A 26,601-nucleotide genomic window follows, 5' to 3' on the forward strand; every position below is an offset into this window, starting at 1 on the left:
TCTCTGGAAGTGATGTAGAAAGTAGCCCCAGTCCTGTTCCTTCCTCACAGTAGAGAAAGAGAAGCAGAACAACAGAAAAGCCCAGTTTAAAAGATGACTAGTTTTCTAGGAAATATTTTTTCCTAACACACTGAGAAATTTGGGGTAGTTCAGTATAATTTTGAGTGATACAAATTCCTAGGATAATATGCTAATTAATTTGTTACCTTTCCTTTACTCCCCAAAACCTATTCAACGAGACTTTTGTGAGGGAGAATCTAGGTTAGCAGAGAATCACAATTCACCAGGGAAGGACAGCAACCAAATAAACCTTCACCTGCCGGAAACAGATTCGATGCCTTACTCTGGTCCTGGGTTTTCTCTTACTGACTTTTGATCTTCATGTTAGATACGGTGCTGACCTCACTAGCAGCAAAGTAGAAAGGTAGAGAAACAGGTCCTAGACTAGAAAAAAATCTTATTTCCCAGATAGCTAATAATAATAATTACTACTAATTAGTATTAGTATAATACTAATACTAAACCTGCAGAAGCAGGGATGTGATCGTAATCACGAGAGTTCAGAATCTCAGATCAAGTTCTGCACAGCAAAAATAGTAACGAATAAGTGTTCATGGGTTTTTGCTGTTTTGCAAAGCCTTTTTTTTTTTTTTTTTTTTAAATAAGGGTTTGGGGTGGTGGAGTTCTGACGCCAAGTCTAGAAATGGAATGATAGCTCTGTTCACATGTTGATGGGCTTATCTTCATTGATCATGATTCATTGACTGTAAGATGCCCTTGATAATAGCACTGTTTCATGTACCTTAAGAAAGAAAAATTGCTCCTTATGGAATTCTTATGTGCTTACAGCGCTTTACGGCGCATTGTGATTTCAGAGATGTTAATGAGTGATAAAGCATGCATCTTAGAATCAATGGTATGCGATATTTTTCTTACATAAAAAACAGGGAAAATTGACATCTCCAACAGCTTGTCTATCTACCTGAAATATTTAACAATAGATTCATGCTTTAAAACTCTGTGTACGAAGTGTGATATTTCCAAGAGTGATCAAGATTATTGAGAGAATACTGTTATTATTCAGAGAATTAACAAAGTGAACTTTTGTAAAAGATGCCCCCAATTTTCCCTGTCATGTTTTCAGATCTCAAGTATTCACTATTCGATATTTTCTTTCTTGTGCAAAGCAATGTGGTTCCTGTAGTGTTGCCTACGGTAGGGTAGGGATGGTTCCTATCACCTTTCCCAACTCTTTCTGTAGCATTTTGAGCAAAACTTCTCATTTCCACTGTTGGCTACCACTTGGGCTCAGAAAGAAATTTTATCACTTAACATCCCTCCCACATTAGAGTCTAATGTTCAGTCCCACTTGTCACAATCCTGAATGTTCAAGGAAATCTGACCCCTGAGCTCATGATACCATTGTGTTCTCTGGGCTGGAGAGGATCGATTACCTTTTGCTGCAAGATTTAGGCATCTATACCTGAAGAAGCTCATTATTAGTATTTTTTTTTAAAGATTTTATTTATTTACTTGAGAGAGAGAGAGAAAGAGTGAGAGAGAGAAAGCATGAGAGGGCAGAGGGTCAGAGGGAGAAGCAGTTCCCCGCTGAGCAGATCCTGGGACTCCAGGATCATGACCTGAGCCAAAGGCAGTTGCTTAACCAACTGAGCCACCCAGGCGCCCCTCATTATAAGTATTTTTAATGCTATGAATATTGTATATGGGGTATCTGTGTGGGCGAAAGGATGTGTTCATAGTGAACAATTACCCACAGTCCCACTGTCTTGGCCATTGGTGGCATTCTAGCATGTTTCCTTTCACTTTTCACCACAGAAATTTTTGTGTAGTGGTGATAATTTTTATGTGTAATTTATGAGATGCTTTTTCACTCAACTTCATGTTATTGAGAGAGTATTTTTTTTCTTAAGATTTTATTGATTTATTTGACAGAGTGAGAGAGAGAGAGACAGCGAGAGATGGGACACAGCAGGGGGAGTAGAAGAGGGAGAAGCAGGCTCTCCACTGAGCAGGAAGCCCAATGTTGGGCTCTATCCCAGGACCCTGGGATCACCACCTGAGCCAAAGGCAAACGCTTAATGACTGAGCCACCTAGGCGGCCCTAGAAATAGTATTGTTAAAGGCTTTTAACTAGTTGATTGTTTTATCCTGTAGATATATGAACTATTCCCCTGTTGCTTATTATTTGGGCTCTATCCATCTTATTTTTGCAATTCTAAATCATGTTAAAATGAACATCTCTGTATATTAATCTCTCTCCATATTTTGATCAAGGGACATAACTTTTTTTAGAGAGGGAGAGAGAGAGATTGAGGCAGAGAGGGGCACAAGGTGAGAGAGAGAGAGAGCGTGCCTTCAAGTGAGCTCCACGCCCTGAGATCATGACCCATGCCGAAATCAAGAGTTGGACGCTTAACCGACTGAGCCACCCTGGCGCCCCAAGGGACAAACTAATACAACTGATTTGTATTGTTAAATATCTTTCACAGGAAACACAAAGGTCACAACCATTTACAACCCAGCCAAAGGGACAGGAGTGAAGTGGGAGGAGGGTTGGATTTATTTAATACTATTATTCTATTACTTCAAAGTTAAATTAACTGGGGAAACTTGAGACACACACTGATGAAGTCGTCTCATGCTGGTGACACTTTCAGTTGTGTCTGGAGCTGGGAAGCTATTGTCCTCTCCCCCCTAGCCAGTATCCTTCCTACTTCATCACAGCTCTGTGGAAATTCGTTCTCCTGGAAATTATTTAACCAGAAGCCCAACAGCCCTATAAAAACTCCTCCAGGTGCCTGGTTCTCTCGTATTTGGTCCCCCCACCCCCACCACCAGTGGAGGGTAGGTAAGGCTCCAAACGCCAAACTGGATACATGCTTGCCTTGCGAACCAAACAAACCCTTCTGTTTTTGTTTTGCTTTGTGTCTGGACTAATTCTTAGCACCTCTTCTGCCTGTGAGCGATTTGTCAACTTCCTTCTGTAAGACTGGCACCGGCAGACATGCAGTCCCAGAGGATCCCGGGGAGAAAGAGAGGCCGACCCCCACTTCACTCAACACCTATGAAGATGGCGGTTCGTAACCTTTATTCCGCTTCAGCTGGCGCGTTGCCAGCAGTGAAGATCCCCAAGAAAAGAGGGCGGAAGCCTGGGTACAAGGTACGGCTCCATCATCTCCTTTCTCCTCAGGGACGTTGGGCTGGGGCATGGGGGCTTGGGCAGAGCGGCCGCTGCTCCGGGTGAGGAAAGGCTGGTTGCTGAGGGACGACAGGCGCCGAAACAAGTTTCTCTCAGGGAAGCGCGTCACGGACAGGGCCTCATTGTCACACCGCGGCCCACAATGCATGCTGTCCCTGTCGTGTGTGTTTTTACAAGTGAGAAAGCAAATTGCACCAGATGGGGAAAGCTGTGAGGCGAGCAGATTTTTAGGGTCAGAGCGAAACACGCAATATGAAGGCTCGCATCTAAATTAGCGTTTCAGGCACCGAGTTTTCCCCCAACCGTGCCTGCTAGGGCGGCGCTCGAAGCCACTTTCCAGAACTCCTTCCTCACTTTTTTTAGTAGAAGCAGATGATGTTCCTGAGGCATTTAAATTAATACTGAGGGCAGGCTAGTGTCAAAGGACCCAGGAGCGTTTTCCCAAACAGAGGCCCAACAAGGGGACTCCTCAGGAAAATTCAGGGTGTTAATTCATAGATTCCTGCTTATAAAAAGTGCTGATGTCAAGTTTGGCTCCAAGGAGGCATAGCAGGCAGAATCAAATCTTGTGACCCTTTGAAGACTTAACAGTTTGGAGTGGGGGGGGGGGCAGGTGGAAAAGAAATCCTCTGATGCAATTGCAATCACATAAAACAATCTGAACTGGGAGGAGGGAGAGCTTCTCCTCCAAGAGGTTTCTGAAGAGGCTTCTAGAGAAGAAAGACTATTGAGTCTGTTCTCCACGAGCCTTTTGGGCATTAGAAAACGAGCTTCAGAAGTTTTCCTTCAGTTATTTTTCTTGAAAGAAAGAGCTTATGTTTCCATCTTGAGACTTGAATACTCGAACCAAAATGCAAATTGGCAATTAACTCCCATATATTTAGGAAAATGTATGGAAATTATTTCAGGTCAGCAGAAAGACAGAGCTTCCGGAAGAATTGGTAATGAATTCAACCTTTATCCCTTTGGTTCTCTGCAGTTCCTCCAACTGCTGGAAAATAAAAACGGTAGGTGGGGGGGTGGGGAGGTGACTCCGAGTTATTTGGGGGTCACGGGCTTTAGTAAAAGAGGCTTTTACTCAATCATCTCCTGAAGTAAACTCTTCTGTCACTGGTTATTTTTCTAGCCAAGAGAGCCTCCTTTTTCTCATGGGCACTAAGGGCATATGCCCTTAGTATGGGCTTCAGAGAACTATGTCTCAGAAGCAGGCACAGGGCGGGTTTTCCCAGCTCGGCACCTGCACCCTTGCTGAGGTATGGGAGTTGCTTCTGGAAGGCTGGAGCAGGGCAGCCTTCTATCAACAGAGTTGATGGAGCCAGGGAGCAGATCCAGGATCTGAGGAAACACACTGAACATTCCTCTCTCCTAGTTGGCCTTTCTTCGACTCCCCTGGGAGCTGTGACCCAGGAATGAAAATTACCAACAGACATAGCATTTCTGGGGCCAGGAAAAATGGAAATTCAGTCCATGGAATGAGCCTGACTTGGCAATTGTCCTGTGTCCTAAAAGGGGCAGTTTTCAGAGCTCCTAACACGGGGCAGGAAGAAAGCTTTTTGGCATGGTAAGCTGACAGTCTGGGTCCTACAACATGGAAGGCAGGCCTCATGCCCACGTCTCACAAGGGCAGCAGGTCCCAGCTCTTGCTCGAGTCCACCTTCCATGTATTTGGGGAAATGTGTGGGAATTATCTCAGGCCTGCAGCTCCCAGACAGCTCCCCATGCAGTGGGTTTGGTGTTCGGGAATGTCTTCAAACCAGGTGTCATCTGCTGGAAGGGCTGACTCCCTTGTGGTAACGCAAGAAAAATAAGAACCAGATGAAAATCTTCATAAAGCTGAAATGGTTCTGCCCAAAGGATCATCCTTTATTCTGAGATATCTGCTTTCTACTGTTTTGGTGTTAAAATTTATTTTATTTAAGTGTCTTATGTGGTGAGGAACTTGGGAATTCTAAAAAGCATTTTATTAAATGTTGTATGTTGTCAGGATTTGGTAATTCAAAAAATATCCTCACTTGGCAAAATAAATTTGGCAACCTGTTAGGTTTCTTCAGTTTTATTTTGATGATTTCTGAGACCCAGAAGCCCATTTTACTATTAATGAAAAGATTTTAATCGTGGGGAGACCAGCAAGGAAAGTGTAGAGTTTCATTTCATTTACCAAATGGCCACTAATACGGCAATTTTAACTATTTGAGATTCATTTGGGGAGACAGAAGTTGTTAAAAAAGAAATCCTGAGCAAGTGAAATAAGATATTTCTATTTCTAATATAATTCTATATTTCTATATAATAAGAATTTTTGTTTTAACTGAATGGTATTTTATTAATCATATAGAATAAAAAATACAATAACATCAATATCATACAATAGTAACAATTGTTACATCAATAATAGCATCATTATGGTATATTTATGCTAACAATATTGTCACAATAGAATAATCAGTATTTGAGTGTTCAGAAGGCTCTTTCCCAGGAGATTCTGAGGATGCCTGGTGGTGCTGACTATGTCAAGGTCTATGGTGGTGGCCATTTGTTGCTTCTTGCCTGGTGCTCTCCCACACTGCGCTGCCCATCACCTCTGTGTCAATCACATGTGGAAACTCTCCCTGCTCCAAATATGGGCACAAGGCTCTCCATTTAAGACCCACGCACAGCTAACACGCAGTGTGATATTTAACCCCTTCTCTGGGTCTTGAGAATAATATGAGTGAATTACAAGCAGAAAAGGAAGAATTCAACCAGTATTCAGATGTCAGCGCCCCAGAGTTCATAGGTCATGCCTCCTCCCAGGGCCCATCTGCCCATGTCTCTTGGCCCAGGCCAGTGACCTCACTGCCAGGTCATGCTCACAGCTGTGAGAACACCATCTGATGGCCTTAAGCTCCCTTCTCACCCCAGTCGAAGGAAGCAGAAACCTCTTCACATCATATTTTCTCTGAAGAGCCATACGCTGACTGCCTCGAAAACAGCCTTCTTCAACATGGAACAGAATTTGTATCTCAGTTTGAAGCCTCTGCTGTTGGTTTAGTTCATAGACAACTCAAGGTCAACAGATAGATTTTCCTTATATCTCATGACTAAAAAGACCATTAAGTTCATTTTAAAGAGATAAAGAGAGAGAGAAAGAGTTTACATCAAGGAGAAACTCTAGCTTCCATTCTGTAGATGTGGCTGAATATAATGTCACCGAACAGTGGGATTTCTAGCTCCTGTGCCTTTATGGTTGGGATTATGATTGAAGCGGGAAGAAAAAAGTGTTGAGTTTTGAAAATAGCTGTCTGTTCCCTCTACATAACTGTAATAATAATACTAACAACAACAACAACGATAATAACAATAACAGTCATAGAACATTCATTGACCACTTCTGTGTTTGAAGATCTGGGCCAAAATATTGTGTATATTTTCTTATTTGACCCCTGATAGCAAGAGGAGTCAGTAAAACGGCAGGAATTAGGTATGAATGAACCAAGTCCCACAGCCTGAGGCCACTTACTGATGGGCCAGCAGCCCCCTAGACCTTGGCAATCTCTTTGTACTATTGTTCAGAATAGTAATTATGCTTTCCCATTTAGTCTTTCCAAAAAAGAGTAAATTATGTTCTGTCTGCTCTGTTTCATGAGCTCAGAAAATTGTAACATGTTTAGAAAGAATATTATCCCTAAAATACTAAAAACAAATGGTTAACATATTCTAACATGATGGTAATTATATTACTCAGAATATAGAAGCCAGCTGCTGTAGCAAAGGCCAAACAACAGTGGCCTAAAGAAGATAGAAGCTAACCCCCCTGTTGTGTTAAAGTCTGAGAAGCTCATCTGAGAATGATATGATGTCTCCATGGTTTTGGGACCCAGGCTCCCTTTCTGTTGTTCTGCTACTCTTTTTTTTTTTAAATTTATTGTTTAAATTTATTTTTATTATTATGTTCAGTTAGCCAGGATATAGTACATCTTTAGTGTTCTGCTATTCTTAACACCAAATCTCTACCTCATACTCTAAAATAGCCTTCCACTTCCCACTATGGCACTAGTCTAGGCAGCGGAATGGGGACAGAGGTAGTGGAGCATGTCTTTACCCTTTAAGGACTCAACCCTCAAAGCTGCACACACCCCTTACAATTGGATCTCACTGGCCATAAACTAGCCCATTGGCCATACTTAGTGCCAAAAGAGATGGGGAAATGCAGTGCTAGGGGACTAGGGGATCAGGTGGCCAGCTAAAAGTCAAGGAATCCCATTGATAAAGAAAGAAGGGGGCATGGAAATTTGGGAATAACCCGCAGCCTCTGCTAAGTTCTTAAAGAACAGTCTTTTTTTTTCTTCTTCATATTTTATTTATTTATTTGTCAGAGAGAGAGACTACAAGCAGGGGGAGCGGCAGGCAGAGGGAGAAAACTACGCACTGAGCAAGGAGTGGGACTCAATCCCAGGACCCAGGGATCATGACCTGAGCCAAAGGCAGAGGCTTAACTAACTGAACCACCCGGGCGTCGTAAAGAATAATCTTCTTTTAACTAGAAGATTCACTCTATAAAGAGAGTGATTTTCTAATAAACATAAGTAATGCCACATTATGTTTTATTTCCTCTTTTTTATTGCCATCCTTTTCTTGCCGCCCCCGCCCTCCGCAAAGTATGTGTCCTTGGCATTGTGTAACAAGGAAGTCAAATTCACAGAAATCTCAATTAAGAGAATGTTCGAACTTAAGTAGAAAGGGTTTTATTTGTTCCAACACTTGCTCAAAGCCTCTTCTAAAATGTGTTTTCATTAGAACTGTTGAATTGGCTTCCACGATTCTTTGATTATCCAGATCTTGTATTGTCTTAGAGTCCTATTTACGAACGTCAAATGCAGCATGATATTGTATGCAAGGGAAGAATAGCTATCTAATGAGCCTTCCTGCGCTGATCTTCGAGGTATGCCCCCCTTGCTGATGGTGGGCATGGCATGCCCCTTGCATCCCCATTTTCCCATGGGGAAAATCATTATACAGGCACAAGTTGGCAGGAGCCGTTCCCTTAGGATGAACGGTGTGGGGAACTCAGGGTGGGGACTGTCTCTCCTATGGTTTTCTTTGACACCCCCACCCCCAGGGCTGGAGCAAGGGCCAAGGCTGAGGTTCAGTGGGGGTGGGAGGCAGAGGTATGCTGGCTAATGTCCCCCCACCAGCTGAGCGTGAGTCCAACATGAATGCTGGTTGATATTTTCAATTATGTTAAGAGGTAAGAAAGTAAGAAAGGTAAAGAGTGAAATCGTATGTTGGAAGTTTGCTCATTTGTTGAGCATGTGATGAGCTTCTTCGTTGAACTGGGTGATAGTTTGTGAAAACCAAAAATAGTTCAGTTTTTTGTGCCATTCGTGGTGTAACAGTCGCAGACAAGGCCCACTTTTAAGTTTAGTTTGTGGGGGTTTTTGGTTTGTTTATTTATTTACTTATTTGACACAGAGAGAGTGAGAGAGATCACAAGTAGGCAGAGAGGCAGGCAGAGAGACAGGAGGAAGCAGGCTCCCAGCTGAGCAGAGAGCCCATGAGGGGCTCAATCCCCGGACCCTGGGTCCATGACCTGAGCTGAAGGCAGAGGCTTTAACCCACCGAGCCACCCAGGCATCCCTAGGCTTAGTTTAATTTGTGTTTTTAACATTTTCTCCATCACTTTCTCAAGTCTGTGAGTCAATCAGAGAGTAAATCCGGCCCTAATTGGTAGCATTCAATAATTTCCAAGGCATATATTCCCAACATGTCCAGTTCCAAGATACCAAAATGGCAGCCCCAAGCATGGAGTTGCTCAGACACACTCCTGTGTCTTTACTTCCCTAAGGGCATGATAACAAAATAATTAGAATAATTAGAAAGTGATGAGGTTTTGAGTATCAATTACCTTTGTTTTTAAAGTATTTTAAATTAATACTCTGTAAATATATATATACTTCAATGTTCAGCAATCACTGTGTCAACTTGCAATATTCCTGAAAATCTAAGTCATCCTTTATGGACCAGTTTAAGGCAGCTCCAGCTTCCCACTGCCCTGAGTTCTGCTAAGACACAGTCCCGCTCCTGGATGCACCCTGATTTCTCTCCATCTGTAGGGTCGACCCCTTGCAGGCTGATGCAGAGAACTTGGCCTTCTCGCTAGTTTCTGTAAGAAACCCAATCATACCACACATTGCTTGAAATATGTGGTCTGTACTAAAGATTGTTGGGGGCACAGGGCGTCGTGAACAGCATTTCATGAAGTAATTCTCACAAGTAGATCCATTTTTCTGAATTCCACTTAATCCAGTGATGGTGTTTTGTGTTTTCCCTTTTCTTTCTTCTCTCTCCTGGTACCCTGGAGTACTGGCTCATCGTCTCCTCTCTCAGCTTCCCTCTGTCTAGGAGGAAACTAAGCCCTGCCCTCAGCAAAGCGGCAGCCTCCTCGTATCACCTCCACTCTTCACGGGTCTCGGGGGTTCTCTGGGTCCAGAGGAAAATCTGAACCAAGCACAGAGATGGTGGGAGAAAGCTCCAGCATGCCCACCGTATCCCCACCCTGTCCGCACCCCTGAAAGGCATTAGTGAGCCGGCCCATTTCCTCCCCAGCTTCAAGCATTCCCTTCTGTCTTCATTGTCATGTAGGCAGTTTGTTGTATTGGGGTAATATTATTTTCCTGAAAAAGTTTTAGTTCAAAGAAAGCTTAGCTAGCATCTCAGATTTAACCGAGGGGCCTGTTGCCAAAGAAGGTCTCAAGGCTGAAGGATAGCGGCCACTCCGTCCCTTAGGTGTTTCATCTCTCCTCCAAGTGCGGGGAGAAAAAGGTATGGGTGGACCCAGAAACAAGCTGCCGCCTAGGAATGGAATTAGGTCATTGGCTATAAACGTCTTGTTCTTGGAGCTGATATGCATTTCCAACATGCATGTTTTTAGACTAAAGTCTAAGGTTAAACACAGTGAGGTATTCAATTTTCCCTAACTCTGCTCCCCACAGCATCTCCTCAGAACCCGGAGGAAGTTTTGTGTGGAGAAAGAGTGTGAGTCTAAGGGAATTAGGGCAGCTTTCCTTATTGTCAGGGGTGGGTAGGGGTCAGGTGGGACAAGTTTTCAACTGGCTCACCCTTCATGGGTTTATAGCCCTTTGGATGAGCCCTGACCTCCATACCAATTCCCAAGGCCTAGATTTCACTTATATTTTGGTCTGATATTTTTTTAAAGATTTTATTTATTTATCTGAGAGAGGGATTTTATTTATTTATTTGAGAGAGAGGGGAGGATGGAGAAGGACAAGCAGACACCACACTGAGCATGAAGCCTGATGAAGGGCTCAATTCCACAACTCCAAGATCATGACCTGAGATGAATCAAGAGTTGGGCATTTAACTGATGGAGCAAACCAGGCACCCCTGGCCTGATAATTCTTTATATATTGTCAGCTCCTTTATACTTTCATTAATCTTACATTTATTGTTTGTGGCTGTTTTCAATTGATCCGAAGAACCTAGTTTTCTATATTTCCAGAAATAGAATTCCAAAGAAATTCAGGATGGCACGTTTCTTCTAATCAACATTCAAAATATGGCACTGACACTGGTTTTGTTTCAAATGCTTTCATGTTTTCAGACATAGTCTAATACAGGGTATATACGTGTTATGGATTGGAAGAGAATTTAGAAACCCACAATCTACCCAATCTCATGGCTTTGGAAGATGAAGCCTAGAAGCACTGAATGAGCTGCTCAGGGTTCCATGTGAGCTGGTGGCAGACCCGGGATTTAAACCCCAGCCCTGCCTCCGAGCCCTGTGTTCCAGCCCCTCCCCTGTGGGGTGTCAGCGATGTATAGTTGATGACTGAAGTCATGCAAGTTCTCAGTGTCCATCTCCCGGGGGAGGAAATATGGGTCCATTTCTCCTTCATGTCATGCCCTCCCCCAATACTATCAACAAGAGTGATTTCCTGAGTCCTCATTTGCACTAGCCCTATGTTAGATGTTTACATTTAAATCTTGACACATCCCTGTGAGGGGATATTATTATCTTCACGCAGATAAAGAAAGGCAGGCTCCAGAATCCTAAGTTACAAGAGCTCCTCACACTGAGTGGCTGAGCTGGACTTTGAGCTCAGATCCAAAAGCTATGTTCCAATGTATGTGCCCACTGGCACCCCGAACTTATTTTTAAATTTTGCTTTGTTCCTTCATCTCTGCTGATGTGTATGTCGTCTCTACACATCATACTCCCTCAACAACATTCTCCATCCTCAGATGACCAACCTATTGCTACCAGTGTATAGTTAGTACTTCTGTTCCTGCCGCACTTGAAAATTTCTAGATTAATACTTCAATTTTCGGAGCAATTAACCCCTTCTCCATTAGTGGCCCCTGGTCACACATCTCAGTTTGCAAACTGACCCTCCCCTTCCCCAACTCTTTCCAGTGGTTGTTTAGCAAATGTCTTAGAGAAGGTCTTCCCCAAAAGACAGCTGGAGTGAGAAACTCTCCAGGCCCTTATTTTGGATCTGTAAATGGAAAAGAAAGATGAGCTGCTCGTACATTCTCCAACCCCTTTTGGTAGAGACGCCAGCTGGCAGGAACCCACTCTCTACTCTTCTGCGTCACCCATCACGATACTCTACCCCAGCAAAGCACAGCCCCTTGGGCAGCTGCTGGCAACCACACCCTGGTGGAGGGGGTGACCACATCCTTTTGATTGAAGTTTTGAATTTCAGGTGAAGGTGCCAACTTTGCCAGCATCTGTACAGGGCTGTTGGCTTTGAAGGCCAAGGATTAGCTCCAGTATATGTCAGAGCATGGCGTCTCAGGCACCTAATCTCTCTAGACTTACGCTTCCAAGAAAGAAGTTTGCCTCCCTTCCTCCCTTCCATTTTATCCAGTTTATTCTGCCAGATCCTGTTTTTAATACTTTAAAAATAATCGATATTTTAGAATAGGTTTGGATTTACAGGCGAGTTGCGAAGGTAAAACAGAGAATTCTCATATACCCCATGCCTACTTTCCTCTATGGTTAACATTTTATATTACTATGATACATTTGTCTCAACCAGCGAACCAATAATAATACATCATTATTAAATCATGTCCGTATTTTATTCAGATTCATTAGTTTTTCCGTATTCTGTTCCAGGATCTAGCCAGGATATCATATTAACATTCAGTCATCTTGTCTCCTTAGGCTTCTCTTGGCTGTGAAAATTTCTCAGAGTTCCCTTGTTTTTGATGACATTGGCAGTTTTGAAGAGTTGGTCAAGTGTTTTATAAAATGTTCATAATTTGGGCTTGTCTGATGTTTTTCTAATGATTAGACTGGGGTTATGGGTTTTGGGGAAGAAGATTCCAGAGGTAAGGTGTCATTCTCATCATGCCATTTCAAGGGTACATACTATCAATGTGGATTATCACTGTGGATGGTGACCTTGGTCACCTGTCTGAGGTGGTGTTTGATGGGTTTCTCCATGGTAAAGTCACTTTCCCCACATTTCCATGCTGTCCTTTTTGGAAGGAAGTCACTATGTGGAACTCACACTTAAGGAGTGGGAGGTTATGCTCCACAATAACTATTTGGAATATTTATGCATAAGAGGTTTGTCTGTTCTCCTCCATGTATATAGTCAGTCATTCATTTATGTCAGTAGGGAGTAATGGATATTCATGGTATACTTTGAATCAGAATCCATTACTCATGATTTGTTGCTCATATTGTTCCAGATTTGGACACCGTAAGCTCTTTCCATTGACTCTTGTGTTCCTATGACCCACAGTCATCATTGTGTATGTGTGTGTTTAGTACTCTCACGTTCTGAGACAAGATGTCGCAGGCTCATCTTGAATGCTTCCCTCACTTGTCCTTGAATCAGCCCTTTCTCCAAAAAGCCCTAGCTCCTTTTATTGAAGAATGGTATTAGATACCAAGAGTGGACCCTTCTGTTTTATTTTGTGCATTTAAAAAACAAAATGCAACAAAAAAGCTATTTAAAAAAACAGCACTTTTTTGTTTTGTCCATTTAAAAAAAATGCAACAACAACAAAAACAAACAAACAAAAACACACAAAAAGCCAGCAATGGCAAAGGCAAATACCTGCCAGAGAATAGCATCTCTGTATGTTGGGTCATACAGGGAGTTCCTCATTCCACATGTAGGAGAGGCGCTGACAGGGGGCCCCACCCACATCACACCAAAGTACATTCCTAGCCACTGGACTCATTTCTATTTTAGGAGCCTCGAAAATCGGATGTGACTCCCTTTCCTAGGACAAGTTTTTTCCTTTATTTTAAGTGATGAGATAGAAATTTCAGCATGCTAGGTCAAAGGTATGCTTCCTGATGGTCTATTCTCTTACCAGAAGAATTTTTAAAAAGTCATGGACCACCCACGAGTGCGTGAGATTTCTTCTTTGTTCAAAAGTCCCAGCAGCTGTTTGAAGGGTAGGATGAATGCCCATGGTTTGCCCTGCAACCGGCTGACTTATTCTAATTCCTTCAATTGCTTTATCTGATCAGAAATGGTGGGCAGTGGTAAGAGCCAACTCTATTTGTATTACTTCTTAAGAGGTGGATTCAACAAACAGACCCTTTTCTAATAAATATTAAAATTGTGAGCAAGCATTAGGTCTTAGGGTTATTATACACTCATGCAAACAGGAAACTCTCCACCATCACTCTCCTTACCATCATCACCATTGTCACATCACCATCCTTCTAGGGAAGGGTCACGAGGATCTTTGTGCGATTTGCTTAAAGACACAGAGGGAACATTGGTGACTTGCTAAATCTTACTTTTCCCCCACCAACATCATTATCTGTATGTTGGTTGGAGGGCTCTAAGCCTGTAATGGAAAATTTAGCCAAGGTCCTTCTAGAGATCACTGCCCACAGTTGTTGGGGACTGCTACCACCAGCCTCTCCATCACAAGCCATGCAGCACAGCATATCATTCCTAGAAGGACTGTCAGGGGGACGCGTGGTGCACGACCTGGGAGGACAGGCAGGGTAACATGTAGCCCTTGTCACACTCGGCAGGTGAGGGAACCGTGCCAAAGTCACGATCACTGAGTCACAGCTGGTTTCTGGTCCCCTCCTTTCCACCACTGAGTTGTCTTTGAGATTATTTCTATAGTATTTAGCAGAGCATAACTAATTTTTCAAATGCTAAACAGAATAAGATGATATCTCTGTTGACTGTAGCTTCTGACTAACTTTGGGTCTCTTGCCAGAGCCCCAGATTCTGCATCCAGATAGCCCTGGGCAACCAGGGTGCTCACTTTTGACGGATTTAATTGTAAATTTCAGTGAATTTAAATTCATTTCCACACGTCCCACTGCATCCTCAATGCTGCTCAGCAGCCACACCTTAGTTCATGAACACAGCCTCCTCTATCCTCACTCAGGCTGCTGGCATCATGGAGAAATTAGAAGCCATCAGAAGAGACCTTTTGTAAGTTCCCATCTCCACATCCACCCCCCCACACACACACACACCAGATCCGGGCCATTATACTCTGCTTTGCAATAAAATAGATGAAAGGTCCCGAGTTTCCCTGCAGCCTTGACCCAGCCCTCCCACCCACCCGCCTCCATTCACTAAATTCATTCCCTCTCACCTTCTCAAGTCCTGATGCTGCCAGCTCTCCAAGCACTCCCCTGAATCATCCTTTCCCTCTCTGCTGGATTATTTCCCTCAGCATTAAAGTATGTCTCTCCTGTCTCAAAATATGTATGTGTGTGAGTGTGTGTGTGTGTGTGTGTATAAATATATAAATATATATAAAATATATAAAATTATATAAAATATATATATGTATAAAGAAGTATTTATATATATAAATACTTTTTTAAAAGCTTTAATTGTGGTAAGACACATGGCATAAAATGTACCATCATACCCACTTCTAAGCGTACAGCTGGGTAGCAAGTATATTCACATTGCTATGCATTCCGTTTCTAGAACTTCACCTTGCAAAACAGAAACTCTGTCCCCATTAAACAACTCCCCATTCCCTTCTCCCTCAAACCCCTGGAGAAAACTATTCTACTTTCTGGTTCAGTGATCTTGACTATTCTAGGTACCTTAAATGAGTGGAATCATGGAATACTTGTCTTTTTGTGACCCGCTTATCCCACTTAGCAAATATGTTCAAGACTCCTCCATGTTGTAGCATGGGCCACAATTCCCTTCCTCTTCAAGGCTGAGTAATATTCCCTTTGTATACATATCATCTTATGTTTATCTATTCATCTGTCAGTGTACCCTGGTAGTTGCTTCCTTGTGGACTATTGTGAGTTGTGCTGTTATGAGCATGAGTGGACAAATCCCTCTTGGAGATCTTGCTTTCAATTCTTTTGGATATAGACCTGGAAATGGAATTGTTGGGCAATTCTATTTTAAATTTCTTGGAGAACTGCTCTACTGCACCATTCCTGCCAATGGTGCACAAGAGTTCTGATTTCTCCACATCCTGCCACACTTATTATTTTTTTCATTTGTTTTTGATAGTAGCTATCCTGATGGGTGTGAGGTGATCTCCCACTGTGGGGCAAAAACTACTTGATTTGACTTTTCCTTCTTGCTATGGCTAATTTTTGGCTCCCCTTCCAGACAAGCCTCCTTGAAAGAGTTGACTTAAACTCCTGATCCCAGTGCTTCCCCTCCCATTATTTCTTGAGCTAATTCCAATCAGGTTCTCATCCCACCCACTGCACTACCCCCTCTATGTTGAGAAGTTGCTACATCTAAAGGCCACTTCTACTCTTCCTTGTGATTAGAGCTTTTGACATGGCTGACCACTCTCTCCTTCATGAAACACTTTCTCTGGCTCCCACAAGGACCCACTCTCTCAGTTTTCTTTCTACTCCACTGGATGTCTTTCCTGGTTTCTTTTGCTGGTTCCTCCTTGTCTCTCCAAGACTCTACATGTTGGAGTCTTACAGAGCTCTGTGCTTGAATTTTTCTCTTCTCCATCTGTACTCCTTCTGTTCTTCTCTGATGAGCTTACCCATTATCATGGCCTTATATATCAACTCCATATTGATGATTCAATATGGGGGGATCTGCATATATGGGCGGGGTCTGCAAATATACTAACAACAGAATACACACCCTTGCTACTAAAAATATGGCCAATGGACTAGCAACATCAATACTGCCTAGAAGCTTGTTAGAAATGCAGAATCTCGGGCCCCACCCCAGACTTCCTGAATCAGAATTGATATTTTAATCAGACACCCCAGGTGAGTGATTGCACCTTAAATTTGAAAAACAGTGGAGTAGTGGAAAAACACACTCAACCTTAATTGTGTACTAGAATCATCTGAGTACCTTTTAAAACTCCTGATGCCTTCGTCCCACTCCCAGAGAATGATTTAATTGGTCTAGAGTAGAGAACAGACACAGGTCAGTGGTGAAGAGGTGAAGTGACTGAATTATTCATTATTTTTTGGTGGATTAGACAATTTTCTGTCAAACCTTGCTATGGAGAGTGACTTGTTGGCATTGACATAATCAACTGACCAGTCATCTCTATTTTATTCCATATCAACAAATTTCAGCTCCTCATTTTTTATTTCAAACAGTCCTTCAAGGTGGCTGCTTCTCATCACCAGAGAATACACTCATGTCCACACTTGGGCTGCCCTTGACAGTTTCTGCTGTAGGAAATAAACACTGAGTAGTATGGCAGCCTCTTGGAGGAACGGTTTCTGGTCTCTTTTCCAGCAGGATCCAGTGATCTTTGTGAGCTGATAGCTCAGCAGAGAGTGAGGAGAGCTTCCAAATTGGTCCCTGGGTAGCTGTTGGGAAAGCTCTGTCCACAGGATTCTAGGAATTTGCAGCATGGGTACCGTCCCCTCCCCTAAATTCTGCACTCAGACAGCTCACAGGCTTCAATGGTCATACCTCTTGTGTTCCCACACTCACTGCCTGACACTTGTCATTTCCTGGGTAGATCCACTCTAAGGGTAAGGTGCAGAGCTGATCTCTGAATTTGACCCCAGACATGAGTCTCTATCACAATCTTGAATCTGAAGTTCAACCCCTTAGCTGCACAATAGAAAGTTGTGGAAACATGATAGAGTAGCAACTGGTAACCTGATGTCCATGAAAAATTGGGGGCAAGTGTAGAGTGTATTTCTAGATTTTCCTTGACCAAATGGGCTCTGTCTTGCAGCTCAAGTCTCGGGTTCTTATGACTCCTTTAGCCCTCTCACCTCCGCGGAGCACACCGGAGCCTGACCTCAGCTCCATCCCTCAGGATGCAGCCACCATACCAAGCTTGGCGGCCCCACAGGCTCTCACAGGTAGGTCAGTTGAATGACCTCTAAGGCTGTGATGGCCAGCCCGCTGTCTAGCAGATGCTTTGTGAACTGGAGAGCTGCCATTGAGATAGCTCTAATGAAGAATTTAGTCCTTAGCTAGACAGCAGGGAGGACGACCAAATTCTCTGAGAATATTAGCTTAAGTGTCTCACAGATAGGATTACTTGAAACTTGGTTTTCAAGGCACCTCAAATTCAACCTGGTTGCACTGGGATGGGACTAGAAAGGGTGGTTTGGTGGCCCAGTATTTTCTTTTCAGAGCCACGTTTACTTTTCACCCAGAGTGAACCTGCTTACCTTGAAGAGTTTCCAACTCTGTGTTTGTGATTCCAGATCTCCTAAGGACCCTAACCTCCCGTAGTCCCACCTGATGTCTTCAATCCAGTCAGAGTAGAATTCAGTCCATTCTTTCTTATGGGGTGTCCACCAACAGCCATTTCTATTGTAAGAGTACCAGCAGTAGGATGGCATCTCTCTCTCTCTCTCTTTCACACACACACACACACACACTGTCCCCGTCATCACAAGCCACCCAACTCCCAACCCACTTGATTCCCTTCAGTTTCCCTCCCATTCCTCTTAGGTAAAAACCAAACTTGTTTATGTGGTCAACAGATCCCTGCATTCATTGTCTTCCTCTCAGTCCCTAGAGCCCCCCATAAAATTCAGCATGTTGCCTTCCCTCTATCTGGAATGACCTCCTCTCTGGTCATCCTTCTCATCCCTTACATCTCAATTCAGGCATACCTTGCTCCAGAAGGCCTTCACTGACTTTCCTGCTAGGGTCCCCATGATGGGCCCTCTTAATACCTCCCCAGTGTGTCTTGACATGAGTGACATGTCTCACATGACAGTCTCGCATGGGTTCCTGGAGTGCTCTGAGTGTCTCCACCTTCCCAGAGGGGCTCCCAGCTCTGTGAAGCCAGGGAGCCCCAGAATCTGTAGAGTAGACCTAGCATAGTGCCTGGCATGAAGGTCCCTTATTGATTAGACTTCCTTAATCATCTGGGATGAGCACAAGAGAAGGCAACCCCATGGGGTGGAAAGAGCACAAGCATTGACATCAAAAGGCTTGAGTCCAAATCCTTGTTTCACCCTTAATTACACTTAAGACTTTAGAGCAAGCATCCAAACATTAAGCCTCATTTCTTCATTAGTTTCTTCATTAGTGAAGGAAATAATCATACCCTACTCCCAGGCTTGTCTTGAGAATTAAACAAGATAAAATATACAAAGGGCCTGGAACAGAGTAGGTGCTCAATAAAAGCGAAATTTCTTCACCCTTTTTGTTACTGTTTAATCCTTTCCATATCCTATTGGTCTCTTCTTCCAGTCCCTTTTGAACACTCCTTTGCTCTAGTGGTCAGATCCTCAAGGTAAGATCTTCCATAACCTGGGATGCGGGGGTGGGATAGAAGAGAAGTCATTGCCATGGGGAAGAAAATGTGACACCTGCCATTAATATTTATTTTTATCTCATCCTTTAAAATTTTCTATTTATTGGCTATGTTTTAAGATGCATGTAATATATTAAAACAGTCCAGAATGTATATATCCTGTGAATAAATAAACAATTTTGGGCATGTGCTCGAATATACAGATGGGGTCTATGACTTAAAAGCGTGGGGACCATTGGTTGGGCTCACCTAAATGGGCAGTTGTGTATTTAATATCTCTGAGATTATAAATAGCACTCTCTTTAGAACTTCTTTGAATATATAGTCTTTGGAGTAATCAGCATCATTGGAAATTTTTTGTCAATGCAAGTTAACAACAACAAAAAAAATTCAGCAAACATTATGTGTAGTTTAACAGCTCCTTTGGAGGGGAAGGGAAGATTTTGTATGTGTACCTGCCCAGTATGGGAATACATTTATACACACGGTCTGCATTGACCTCCATAATTGCAATCCCGGTTTGAGTACATCAGAGGGGACCCACCTGCCTATCTGTTTCCAACCAAGAGGTTCTCTTGATAGTGAGCCCCAGAAGTTGGGGTTGATGGGTTCTTTTGCCTCTTGTACATCTCAAGTTGGGAAGAATCAGTCCCACCTTTGTTTTTTCCAGCTTTCCCAAGGGCCAGGAGGGCACAGCTGAGGCATCCCTCATGCACACAGAAACAGCCCCCTGGCCTAACACAACCAATGCTGAGGACTTTGTGGGTCTCTGTTTCCACAGTCTGCCTCTACATCAATAAGCAAGCCAATGCAGGGCCGTACTTGGAGAGGAGGAAGCTGCAGCAGCTCCCCGAGCACTTCGGGCCTGAGAGGCCGTCAGCGGTCTTGCAGCAGGCTGTGCAAGCATGCATCGACTGTGCCCACCAGCAGAAGTTGGTCTTCTCCCTGGTCAAACAGGGCTATGGCGGTGAGATGGTGTCAGGTAAGGCCCTGGGGGCAGGTTGTGTGAGGAGGGTGTGGGGGTCTCTCTGAAGAGGGAAGAAGCCATAATCAGGCTTGGGGGACAGTGGTTGTAGCCAGGGTCTGTCTTCCATCTGCTGGGCTCCGGGGGCCTTAACCATAAGCCTCTGTGCTGGAGGTTTCTCTCTGGGTTCGAGGAGAAGATGCTTCTGGTCCTGGACAAGAAGACTGAGCATCTGAATCCTCTTTCACTGCCCCCTACTTCCGGATCATCAGTAAATCCTGTTGCTCTTACTTCAACATGTATCCAGAATCCAGCCACGTTTCACCACTCAGAGCAGCCGTTCTGATTCTTTAAAATTCAAAGTCAGATCATGGCCCTCCTCTGCCCTGCACCTTCCGTGGTTCTCATCTCACTCCAAGAGAAAGCCCACGTCCTTACGAGGACCCAGAAGTCCTAAGTGACCTGGCTCTGACGACCTTTTCAATCTCCTAGTCAATTCTCCTTAGTCCCCACTCTGCTGCAGCTACAGTGGCCTTCTTGCTGCTCCCTCTGCTATCTCCAGCCACGCTCTTGCCTCAGGGTGTTTGTCCCTGCTGATCTATCTGGAATGCTCTTCCATTGGCTGTCCATGTGTGACTTGCTCCTGAAATTTCTTCAAAAGGTTTCAAATGGTGCCTTATCCAAGAGCCTTATTCTGACCATTCTGTCTAAAATATCAGCCCTTGTCACTATCTGTTCTGCTTTACTCTACCTCATTCTTTCTTCCTGTCATGTATCACCACGCAGGGCAGTGGAGAAGCTCATGGTTCCAAGCACCTCTCAAGGGCTGGGTTGTTGGTTTTTTAAAAGATGCTTCAAGGCCATTCTCTTCTCCCATTGTCACCACTGTCCTCCAGTTTCAGCCCCACCCAAGGCTCTCTACACAACTGTTGTCACCACCTGCCATTAAGCCCTAGAACACCGGGTCTTTGCAAGATGTCTTGATTTCAAGGGGACATACTGATATTGTCTTTGGCCCAGCCTCAAGGTCATGGCTTCCATATCACCAGGGAATAGGGAGAAGATTCCGCAGCAATTGGGGTGGTGCAGGTAACCCTGCCAACTGTCTAAGGGAAGCAGGGGAGGGGTGACTTTACTGTCTCTGGTATTTTATTTAACCCTAGATCTCCAGGGCTTTGGAGGCATGGAGGTTGTCCAACACAGCTTCCCCAGCTGTGATTGGTTCCGCCCACCTTCTGGAGCTCCCTCTGAGCAGGAAGTTGGGTCTGACTTGCTGGTAACTGATTAAAATAGAACTTGGCAAGGTTCAGGTGCCATGTGTCTTACCCAGGGTGACTTTTAAGAAACTTTAGCAGAAGCAGAGACAAGAGGAAGAAGTACTGCACTGGGAGAGGCCAGGAGGAGGGTCTTGTTGTCAGCCTTCTGAGAACCCACTGGCCATTCTTCTCCAGATTCTTGTCTGAGAGCCTGGTTCACAAACCTGGGCTGCCCTCTGAGGTTGAAGGCCTTGTTCTTTCCCTTGCTGAGTAGCAAGTGTCAAGACACAGACATGGTGCTAAGAGAAAGCTATTCCTGTACCGTGTGCCCATCCTCTTGAGCAAATCCCATCTAACTGAGCTCTTTACAGCTCCTCTCCCTAAGCCGGGAGAGCCAACCCCATCTTCTCTGCTCTTCTGCACAGTCTTTCTGTGGCCACAAGGGCCTTGGCACTGGGGGGGGGGGCAGGTTCTGCAGTGCCTGGTGCCAACACAAGCCTGGACAGAGCCCTGCTGCCGACTTTCCCTTGGCTGAGGGATTCCCAGAGTCCAGAGCTCAGCACGTGGTCTTAGTGTCTTGGAGAATGCAGTAGCCCTGGGGGACTCCTTATGCTACCTCCTTGAGGTTGCAAAGTGGCAAGATCGTCTTTCACATTACCAATGGTGGTATGGAAGCTCAGAGAGCCTATGATAGCCCCAAGATGGCTCATGGAGGGACTCAAGGAGAAATAGTTAGACTCTCCCACTTTGTACTTATCCTTAGTACTCTCCCACTTTGTACTTAACCTAATCCTTAGGGCACTGCTTTCCCGATGTTCCCATGGCACCACACAGGAAATGGTGATGTTGGTGCTGGCACAGTGGGCAAAAGGAACCAGACTGCCATGGGTAGGCCTAGGGCCATCCCAAAGGCTAAACGAGCAGTATTGCAGTTCCCCATAAGCCTCGTGCTCTGCCCGAGCCACACTATCCCAGAGGGGTTAACCTCATGGTGTCAAAAATGCCACGGCTGCTTTTAGCAGGTGGCCCTTCCAGGCACCTCTGGGAGTGTATGCACACTCATCTATGGGACAGAGCCAATGACCCCAGTCTCTCCTTTTGTGGGTTCAGTTTCCATCATGCTTGGTCTTCTAAAATATTGGAGGCCAATGGCAATGCTCACACTAAGAGGGAATTTCCAGAGTGTCTGAGTGGCTAGGATAAACCCATTAGGTGGGCACATGGCGGCTCTTTGCTGGCTCTCCCAAATAGAGTCACCCAGAGTGTTAACGTGACAGGCAAGTGCCACTTAGAGGCCATATAAGCCAGAAAAATCACTCTATGCCCTCTTCTCAATCTCCTCACCTGTAACATGAGGTAATAACCTCTTGTCTACTGTCCTCACAGGATAGTCAGGAGGGCTGAATTAGGGGATGAATATGAAGCCTCTTGTCAAACTATAAAGAGCTATACACACACAAAAAAAATGGATTCTTTTGATTTCCTAATTAAAATGGGCTGTTTTGTTTTAGTTCTAAAATCAAAACTAGTCCTAGTGTTGCCCCCTGCCCCAGCCCCTGCCATGCTCCTGCCTTTGGGAGATAAAACATGAAAAACAGGGCTGCCCTCTAGGTGTTGACAATGAGTGGCCAAGGCCTGGCTGGGAGCAGAGTGTCCTCTTAGGGTCTGCTCTAGTGTTCCTCTCCGTGGAGCTGGTACACAAGCTTCATGGGGTGAGAGAGACCCTGAGGACAATTACAGAAAGGAACATGCTGGAAGTTAACATATTTCTTCTAAATCCCAGTAACCCTGTAGACATCGGATTTCATCTAGAATCACCATGGATAGATTACTGTGTTTTTTTTTTTTTTTTTTGAAGACATCTTCCCAGAAGAGCAGAAAGAACCCTGAATTCTGTGTTGCTGGGTTAGATCTAGAGACGTCAGCATGAACTCAGGTTTATTTGGGTATCTATCTATCTAGATCTAGACCTACCTATCAGTCTACTGACTGACCTAGCTCTATCCATCTCTCTCTCTCTAAACATATATATAGAGAGAGAGGGAGAGAGAGAGAGAGATAATCATAATAGGATTGTATACATGCATATATTTCTTAGCTCTCCCCACGGAAAAGAACCTGGAGTTACTGACACTCCAGTAACAAGGAGCATATCCAGTGCCCAAATCTTGATTTCTATATATCACACTTTCGTAACAAGGAATTGGAGCCGTTGGAGAAATGGCTGGTTTTAGGGCAGGGGCAGGGAAATTGAAGATGAATCTGAAACATATTGAAGTTTCAGTAATCAACAAGTTGTTAAAAAAAAAAAAATGGGGGCATGTCATAGGGATGCAGGGCACTGGAAGTCCCAAAGACAAAAGATGGAACAATTTGAGCAACAAAATAAATAACAAAGTATTGTATAACCCGTGGTACAAAATAAATATATGGGTCTATACTGATATCAATAAATGATTGAATAAATGAATGACTAAATGGAGGAAAATGGACAGTTCTTTCTTATAGAAGAATTCTGAATAATAGGGAAGACTCTTCCCTCCTCAGGAGGTAGAGCTTAATCCTCCACTACCCTTGAGTATGGGCACAACTTTTGTTGTTTGGAATGGAATATGGAGAGTACAGTGGAGAAGTGCAGCAAACCCCATCTGGCCAGGCATTGAAGGCTGACATCCCAGGGATGTCATGTGGACATCCCATATCTCTGATCTGATGCGATGAGAGGGGCACTTCCTGTCTTCCCCCAAAACATTAATCCCACTCAGATCATGACAAAACATCAGATAAACCCCAACTGAGGGACACTTTACAAAATACCTGACTGATACTCTTCAAAACTGTCAAGGTAATTCGAAACAAGGAAAGACTGGGAACCAGTGCCAAACCAGAGGAGACTCAGGAGACATGACTACAAAACGCAGGGTAGGCTCCTGGGTAAGATCCTGGAAAACAAACAGGGCAATGAGTGAAGAAACAAGTGAAATCTGAATAAAGCTTAGTTAAAACCAAGGCACAACTGCACAAACAAAAACCTCTTCCCATGGCCCTGTGGCTTTCTTGTGCCCCACTCTGAGTGGCTGTCTCTGTGGCTTTCCAGTCTCAGCATCCTTCGATGGGAAACAGCACCTGAGGAGCCTGCCTGTGGTGAACAGCGTTGGGTATGTCCTTCGCTTCCTCGCCAAGCTGTGCCGAAGCCTCCTGTGTGATGACCTCTTCAGCCACCAGCCCTTCTCCAAGGGCTCCAGTGGCTCTGAGGAAGCCCAGGAGAAGAAGGAAGGCAGGATGGAGTCAGGTAGGCTTTGTTTGTCTGTCTTCCCTGTCCCTGAGGTGGTCCCAAGTGTCCCTGCCTTCCTGGGAGATGAAGGCTCCCAGGCTGCCTCGCTGCCAGCCCCCACCCCGGGAGAGCTCAGGCATGGCCAGGACACAGGGTATCTAGACAGTTCTCACCCAGGCTGCAGTGGGAAGAGATTGTCCCAGCTACTGAGAGCTGACGTTATAGCTTTCAGACTTATGTTGCTAGAATTTAGATAATGAGACCACATCACATGTAATGAATTATTTTCTTCACTCCTCTAATTTAGACTCTTGGGCACTTATCCATCACTGTTGAGTCATGGAAAGACTATGACACTAAGGAACTCAGAAATCCTGAAAAAACTAGGGCTAAGAAATAGAGTCTTGCCTGGGGGCCTTGCCTGGGGGCCTCAGATACCCACTCATGTCAATAAATAGTGTTGCTGCAGGGATTGGACCAGGCCATGAATCAAATATGTTTTTCAGTAAGAGTTAGTGTTTCTCTCTCATCACAGGATGGAAAGTGATCCAGGGGCTGAGTGCTTTTTGTTGCAGAGTAGCTTAGCATGGGGAAGTTGGAGGAAAGGATAATAAGGGCATGTAGGGGCCACACATTATGTGCTCAAGGGGCTAGATACCTCCACTTAGCAGCCCTGAGTTATGGGTTTGTAAAAAGTTGAACATGACTCTAGGCTCTGGATTTCAGTTTACCAAGAATGAGCCAAAATGTTGCCTTTCTTCTTTCTCTGGAAGCAGTATTGTTGATATATAAAGAACACATAGCCAGTGAAACTGGAATCTAGTCATTATGTCATTCTACAAACATTTGCTGAACACTCTTCTGTTCCACGCACCTTCTGTTCCAAGGTCTCTACATGAGACCTCATATTGTATTAAGACAAATACATGAGCTAGGGGAAGTTTTTGAAGTATAAAGTGACCACTACAGATAATGAAAAATAAATACATTTGCAGGTATGTGCTCACAGATAGGCTTAGAGCCTTCAAAAGAAAGATGCTTATAATAAGCGTGGCTATATTTTGAGCTTAAGAGGACAGCAGGGAAGGATAAATCTAGATTTTTAGCATAGTTTTTTTTTTTTTTAAGATACTGTCAAGAACTCCATTTACAATTTTACATTAATCTGTCTGAGATCTGGGAAACAGGAAGAAATTTGGCCTTTGCAATGAAAGCTGGCTAATTAAATATAGTCTATGTGAGCCAACACCACATGCATTTGTGGTTTTTGTTTTTGCTTTGTTTTTTTTTTTTTGTTTGTTTGTTTGTTTGTTTGTTTGATATCTCTATATGTGCAAGCTTGGGAAAATATTTTCTTCTCTCTGGGCCTCCATTTCCTAAATGAGGTGTTGGGGTTGCTTGTGCACAGTGTGCCTTCTAATTCTGGCAGTATGAATCTGGCCTCTCCTGTAAGTCTTAGCTGACTCAGGAACATATCCTAAAGCTCATGTATTTTCTAGTGAATCTTGTAATGAGAATAGCAGAATGGTCTGATTTAGCTGTGCAATCCATTAAATCACTGTTACATTGAATAAGCAATGACCCATAAGATGTAATCATAAAGCTATGTCTCTCATTCTTTAAATATATCCTGTGGGACCACTTTGTTCCTATCCATGGATGAAATTTTGGACAAATCTTGTAACTTTTCTTGCTCCTTCAAGTAACAAAACATTCTCTAGTCAATAACTGATATATCTAGGTCAGTGTAATAATCAAACTTAATATTTCACACAAAGATATAGCTACTCCCCATTCTCAGTTCGGACCTGCTTCAGGACAATTGGCTTTTCTCTCCACCTCACACCTAACTTTGTGTTTTTGCCCTCTCCCACATCTAACTAATAATGATTTTGAATCCTTCATGACCAGAGTAAGGGAAGGAAGAGAGGCAAGAGGTAGGAGGAGAGTTTTTACTCGACTAATCCTGCTGTGAGTTGGTATCATACTCCCAAGTTCTAGCAGGTGTTGAAAGCTGATTCTTCATTCTATGGGCTCTTACATGAACATTTTGGTGATCCTACCATCTCTCACCTGCACTTTCCCAGACATGGACAAATATAATTCTTCTCTGGTTGGCTACCTGCTCACTTAAAATTCCTTCCACAGCCCCAAATCTGCAGTTAGATCTCTAGCTTCTTTCTGC

General features: G+C 43.9%; 1 protein-coding gene across 12 annotated transcripts in view; it reads left to right on the top strand.

The window, feature by feature from the left end:
* Nucleotides 1–26,601, top strand: part of SCML4 (Scm polycomb group protein like 4) — a 96,622-nt gene that overhangs the window by 44,377 nt on the left and 25,644 nt on the right. For 9 of the 12 annotated variants that reach the window (XR_006606831.1, XR_006606833.1, XR_006606832.1 and 6 more), the window contains 5 exons: nt 2,966–3,181; nt 4,129–4,227; nt 17,378–17,507; nt 19,704–19,904; nt 24,240–24,434. Coding sequence is in view for 9 of the 12 variants with exons in the window: in XM_045080239.1 (XP_044936174.1) it covers nt 3,026–3,181; nt 4,129–4,227; nt 17,378–17,507; nt 19,704–19,904; nt 24,240–24,434 (781 nt within the window). In the remaining 3 variants the exon portion in view is untranslated. The remainder of the gene's footprint in view (nt 1–2,965; nt 3,182–4,128; nt 4,228–17,377; nt 17,508–19,703; nt 19,905–24,239; nt 24,435–26,601) is intronic. The other 3 variants (XM_045080241.1, XM_045080242.1, XM_045080244.1) reach the window with 2 other exon arrangements.

Source organism: Mustela putorius, unplaced genomic scaffold (genome assembly GCF_011764305.1).
Source record: "Mustela putorius furo isolate JIRA1106 unplaced genomic scaffold, ASM1176430v1.1 tig00000450_pilon_pilon_pilon, whole genome shotgun sequence".
Classification (NCBI taxonomy): domain Eukaryota; kingdom Metazoa; phylum Chordata; class Mammalia; order Carnivora; family Mustelidae; genus Mustela; species Mustela putorius.